We start from the raw sequence: 6000 nt of genomic DNA on the forward strand, positions 1-6000 counted from the left end.
ATTTCATAGTGTGAATGATTTCATTGGCCTAAATTGAATTCTCTTCGATCCACCTGCCAGGTATGAAAGCCACCTGGAATGGCGAGACTAACTTGTCCAATAAGGGTCGAATCCTATCAGCCATAATCCTCGTCACAATTTTGTATACTGTATTACACAAACTGATAGGTCTCAGTTGGTTGAACGTTGCTGGTTGGATGGACTTTGGAATAAGTACTATATATGACCTATTCACTCCTTGCAGAAAAATTGCTGATCTGAAAACATTCTGTATCATCAAATGACACCGTTCCCTACCATTCTCCAATATTTTTGATAGAAAAGAGCAGGCACCCTATCCGGCCTAGGGGCCTTGATAGGATGCATGCTCTTCACTATTTGAAGAATTTCCTCCGCTGAAGGAATAAGATCTAATTTGCTGTTGTCTATATCCGAAACTTCACCTTGGAAATACGCATCCAGACAATTGCAGAACGATAACGGCTCCGCTTTATAAAGCTCGAAAAATTTCTCTATCAGAGATAATCCCCAATTTCCTGTCCTGTCTCCATCCACTCCCCCGCATCATTTTTTAGAGCTACTAACATGTTTTTCCTCCTTTTCGCTGTTGTAGAAGCATGAAAAAAATTTAGAATTACGATCACCCTCTTTGAGCCATAATTCATGAGATTTCTGCCGCCAGACCATCTCCAGTTGTAATCTCCATTCATCCAAATCCGCCTAAATGGCCTGTTGAGCTTTTTGATTTTCCTCCAAAGGGGGTTTGTTGAAAAGTTGTGCTAAACATGACTCCAATTCTCGTATTTTGGATTGGCAAAAGCCAAAACTTTCCCTGTTCCATCGGGATAGAGCTGTTGCTGTGTATCTCAGTTTAGCACTGAGGTGAAGCCTCTCATTTCTCGGCCAGGAAGTGCCGTTCCATGCTTCAGTGATAACAGTCTCGCAGGTAGGGTCACAGGTCCACGCCTCGAGGAATCTAAAAGGTTTCGATTTAGCTGGGTGATCCTGAACCAGAGAGAGCCTTATAGGTAGGTGGTCTGATCCGGCAGGGGTGTTTGAAGAAAATCCTACATTCCGGACTAGCGATAGCTCTATCTAGGCGTTCCCTTATATTCGCATTCCCTCATCTTTTATTGCACCAAGTGTTGACCAATAAACCAAGGTCCAGAGCCCCCATCTCAGACATGAAATTCTATAGGTAAAAATTGGTCTTACTAGTTACCCTCCGCCCACTAGCGTTTTCTTCTTGGTCCGTGATATCATTGAAGTCGCCCATACAAATTTTGTTAATCAGACTAACCAGAAGGGCTAATGGACATTCAAACAAATGGGGTAATGTAGAATCAGACAATCTAGAATATGTTTTTGCTCTAGAAATCTCGAGTATTTGGTGTTAGGGTAGGATATGCATTTTTTTTTTTTTTTTTTTGCCATTTTTGAAGGGAAACGCTTATAATCCATAGAAAAACTCATAATATATTTATTGGAATAGAGTATAAAGCCATAATCCGTTTCATTAAATAATGAGCTTGGAATTTTAGATTAATATCAATAATTCTTGCAACAAGTTCTAAGAACTTATTTAAAGTTGTATAAATCTGTTCCATTAAATAAGAACATAAAGGTCTCAAGATTTCCACAAAATTAGAAGTTGTTATATTGTTTGGATAGTTTGAAATAAAATTAAAATGTGAGGGGATACTCTGTTTTTTTTTTTTTTTTTTTTTTTTTTTTTTTCATCCCATGATGTCTTGGATCCTACACCTATCAGCTAGAAAATAACAGCTAGAAAATGATTCTATTTCACAATGACGAAGGGAGCAGAAAGCAGAAAGAAAAGTATAGAAGCTCGTCTCCAAGAGAATTCGTTAGTAAGTTGTTTTTAGATTCATATATTTTAGAATATAACAATATTACATTGCAAGGTTCTATAAGGTAACATGAAGGTGATGCTCTGTTTCCCTCCATGATGTTTCTGGATTCTGCACTGAATGCTCCCATATATTATTAGTTTCCCTCCCCCTCCCCCACCCCCCCCCCCCCCCCCCCCCCCCCCCCAAAACAAATTCCTTGAGTTGTATTGGATATTGATCTTGTGGCGATGCTTTTGTTTAGTATTTTCTCTCTTTTCCCATCCGGCTGTTAATACTTTAAAATGGATAATTCAGGGAGCATATTATTATCTCGAATATAAGAATAGTACTAGAAGCATGCTTAATGGCAGCATTTTTAATGGAAGAAAGCACTTCCTCTTATGAGTCACAATATTTTGAGCCTGATTCCAATTCAAGCGAGACAATGGAGAAAAACCTTCATGGTGGTTTTTAAATCTTCAAGTTGGATCAAAGAACCGGCAGATCATATATCCTATATCCTAAACTGAGAATCTAATAAAATTTCGAAGGATGTTGGCTAAACAGAAAAGAACCTGTTTGGCATATCTGGTTGCCGAAGCAAAATCTAATATGTTCACCTATAGAAGTGTAGACTAAAAAATTGCACAGTTTTATTACAAAAACTAAAGTGAAAAAGAAAGGATGAGATAAAATCAGATAGCCAAATTTAATAGTAAAAAAGAAGCTTAATAGTAACATGGAAAACAGGAAAACTTTTATTAAATGGAAAAAGTCATGACATCTCATTGGAATAGAGTATTAAGTCATAATGGCTCTTCCCTCCGATCAGTCCAAACCGAACCAACAATCAATAAAAAAATGGTGCACTGAAAACTTATTTAAAAAAAGGAAAAAAAAAAAATGCAAGAAACAGAGCCTTATATTTCATGTCTCTCACCAGTAACCTTAATCAGTATAGCTTTCAACCGGCCTTTGGAATGGAACTTCTAGCCCTCCCTCTCACAAACAGAAGAAAACAACCACAGGGTAGGGGGAACTCTTTCTAGAGTAAGGAATTCGTGTACTGAGCTAGCCTATCGACCAAAGCACCTATGCGTGTTGTTGCCTTAACTCTACTTTAGACCCTATTACACAAGTCTAGTGTTTTAGGAAAGGGAAGACATCTCTCAAATTCATCTGAATTGCCTGCAGTGAGTCTCTCTCTATGGAATAAATCTATACATAAATGCGCTAAGCAAACAAAATTGCATATCTTAGGATTTTATAGAATAGAGTAGCCCAGTATCCAGGATTCTATCGAATTACACACATCCTGAACAACCATCTAGGATTGATTCCATTTGTTGTTTGACAAATGAATAACCTCCAAATGGCTTAAACTGTATCACCAGCTGGTTACTGAGGTATTAAAAAAGTTACAAGAAAGATCAAGGTGCATTAGGGAAGTTTCCAATATCTTAAGGGATGGGACCTCCATTTCCAAATGTAATATTATTGTAGATAAAGAGAAGTCCAACTTCCCCAATTGAAAACCCATAGTGGAAATTGTTTCCAAAATAGTTATAGAAAAGATCGAGAAGGGCTAGAATGAAAAATTAATATGATATATTGGACGAAAAATGAAGTTAAGATTGCAGTACATCAAGCCCAGGACTACCACCATAGGTTGAAAAAGCCACACGACAGAGTTCTATAAAGGATTCTCAAGAGAGAGTAAATTTGTTACTACTTCAATATCGTCAACTTCAAAAAGCAAATATAATTATAAAATAGGAAATTAAAGTGCAAGAATCAATACCCAAAAAGCATATAAACCCAAAAGCTAACAACAGTAAAAACATATAAACGTTTCCATTTCGATTAACTCTGAGTGGGGTGCTAATATGCAAAAAGCAAACTAAACCCAAAAAGCTAAGTTCAAAAACAGCTTAAATGGGATTTCAGATATTTCTTTCAAGGAGGTTAAAAAAAGCAGTAAAATTAAGAGTTATAAACATATTTCTATTTGAATTTTACCACAATTCAACTCAACGAGAGGCAGGATTAAGACCCAAAAGCAAGTTGTTTCCTCCGGGAAGGTAAGCCACACTGGGAGACTTGGCCAGCGTCGCAGCCACCTCCCTAGCAGCCTCAATCCTCCTCAGCTCGATCAAACCCATTCCGGCGGCCGCAGTGGCATCCGAAATCAGCTTTGCAGACTCGCTCTCACCTTGAGCCCTGATGATGGCAGCCCTCCTTTCCTGCTCCGCCTTCGCCACCACGAACCTCGACCTCTCGGCCTCTTGCTGCGCCACCTGCTTCTGCTCAACAGCACGCGAGAACTCCGACCCGTAGGACAAATGGGTGATGGCCACATCATCCAGCTGGATATTGAAGTCCCCAGCACGCTTGATTAGAGACTCCCTCACCAACGCCGACACGTATGGACGCTCGGTGAGGAGCTGATCGGCGTTGAACTGAGCCACCACGGCCTTCAAGACTTCGTTCCCAATCGACGGAAGGACCTTCTGGTCGTAATCCAGACCTAGGGTTTTGAAGATGTCAGGGAGCCGAGAGACCTCCGGACGAGCTAGAACCCTTAAGGATAGGGTCACCATCTGGAGGTCCTTGGTTCCGGACATAGAAGAGAACGTGTGAGGTCTGGTTCTGATGTCGAAGATGAAGGGCTTCTGCAGCCATGGGATGAGGAAATGCGTGCCTTCGCCGACGGAGTCGTCCATGACTCCCCGGAACCGATCGAAGAGGACGGCGCGTTCACCGCCGTCGACGGTGTAGAGAGAGGAGTTCAGCACCGTTGCTCCAACGCCAAGACCGATTGCGGCGCGTGCGATGTTCGTGAAGAAGGACACCGCGGCTTGGTTTGACATTTTTTTCTTCTTTTTTTGTTTTTTCCTCTGATTCGTTTGAGAGCAAAATGAAAGAAAAAATGGAAATTTAGGGTTTTAGATTGGGGGTTTAATATTTTTTTATTTATTTATTTTTTTTTTTTTCAAGGGTTTAATGGTTTGTAAACTTGGAGAAGAGGAAATTCACTTCACAAAATACTTGGAGAAGATGAAAAACACGTGTCTCTCTGAAGTTCTTAATGGGCCTTGGCCTAACCACGTATATTTATTGGGCTCTCGGATTTTGAATTGAAGTCCTAATTACGCAATTTGACCCACTATCAACATATTTGCTTCTCGTTTGCCAGCCAACAATTCAAGATGGCTTTTGTTCATCTTTTTAGTTTTCAAACCATACCAACTAAAATGAACATTTTCTAAGCAGAGTGGCGTTGATGGAATTTTTCAAATGAAGTTGCTGTATGCCAAATTCAATTAATGTTGAATAACTTAATTGAAAGATGGTTCATGAGAAATCAAAATTAAAATGACTGCATCTTTGATATTACCTTTTCTTCGCAAAATTTAAGTAAAAAGTTGGTTGCATCATTTTTCAATGTGTCTGTGAATATGAATTTGCATGCATAGAATTGAATGAAACTAATTCAATCCACATATCGCTGATTTGATTTCTTCAAGTGCCCCCCTCCCCCACTTTGTTCTTCTCATAAATGATTTTCATTTTGTGTACTAATAAGTTTTTGTTTTTTTTACTTTTTAATGCCAACATATCAAGTCTAGGAATATATAAAAGTAAATTATATATACAAATAAAAGTAAAACGTAAAATGTAAAATGTTCCCCTGTCTATATGTATCAAGTATAAGAGGGAATTTATTAGTATTTTTTTTTCCCCCAAAAAGAATAAGCTGAAATTGGATACTTTTGTTATTAATATACAAAATAGGGAAAGACCGTACCTAAAGTACTTAAAAGCTTCAGGAAGGCCTATGTTGTATTACTAGGTTAAAAAAAAAAAAAACTCTATAGTATTTCCGGAGTAAGTAGTTACTGTACCCACAATAGAATGGAGTCTACATATGTAGTATCCCATACGGCCATTATATATGTTTGTGAATGTGAAGTTATATACTCCTGGAGTAACGTACAATTCGTATTAACTGCTCTTATTTGCTTGCTATTTTGGTTACTGTTACAGTACTAAATTTTAGATATAAACCAATTGATGTGTCTAACATGTAATGGTTGATAAGTTTTTTGTTGTAACAATGGTTGACAACTTAATACAATCTAAATAT

At 38.3% G+C, this 6000-nt stretch overlaps 1 protein-coding gene across 1 annotated transcript; it reads right to left on the bottom strand.

Moving 5' to 3' along the window:
• Window positions 1-3679: 3679 nt before the first annotated feature.
• Window positions 3680-4858, bottom strand: LOC107427837 (prohibitin-3, mitochondrial). The gene has a single exon (XM_016038233.4). It carries the CDS (start codon window positions 4721-4723, stop codon window positions 3884-3886), a length of 840 nt encoding a protein of 279 aa, XP_015893719.1. The 5' UTR covers window positions 4724-4858; the 3' UTR covers window positions 3680-3883.
• Between the last annotated feature and the right edge of the window lie 1142 nt (window positions 4859-6000).

This window comes from Ziziphus jujuba, chromosome 9, assembly GCF_031755915.1.
Source record: "Ziziphus jujuba cultivar Dongzao chromosome 9, ASM3175591v1".
Taxonomy (NCBI): domain Eukaryota; kingdom Viridiplantae; phylum Streptophyta; class Magnoliopsida; order Rosales; family Rhamnaceae; genus Ziziphus; species Ziziphus jujuba.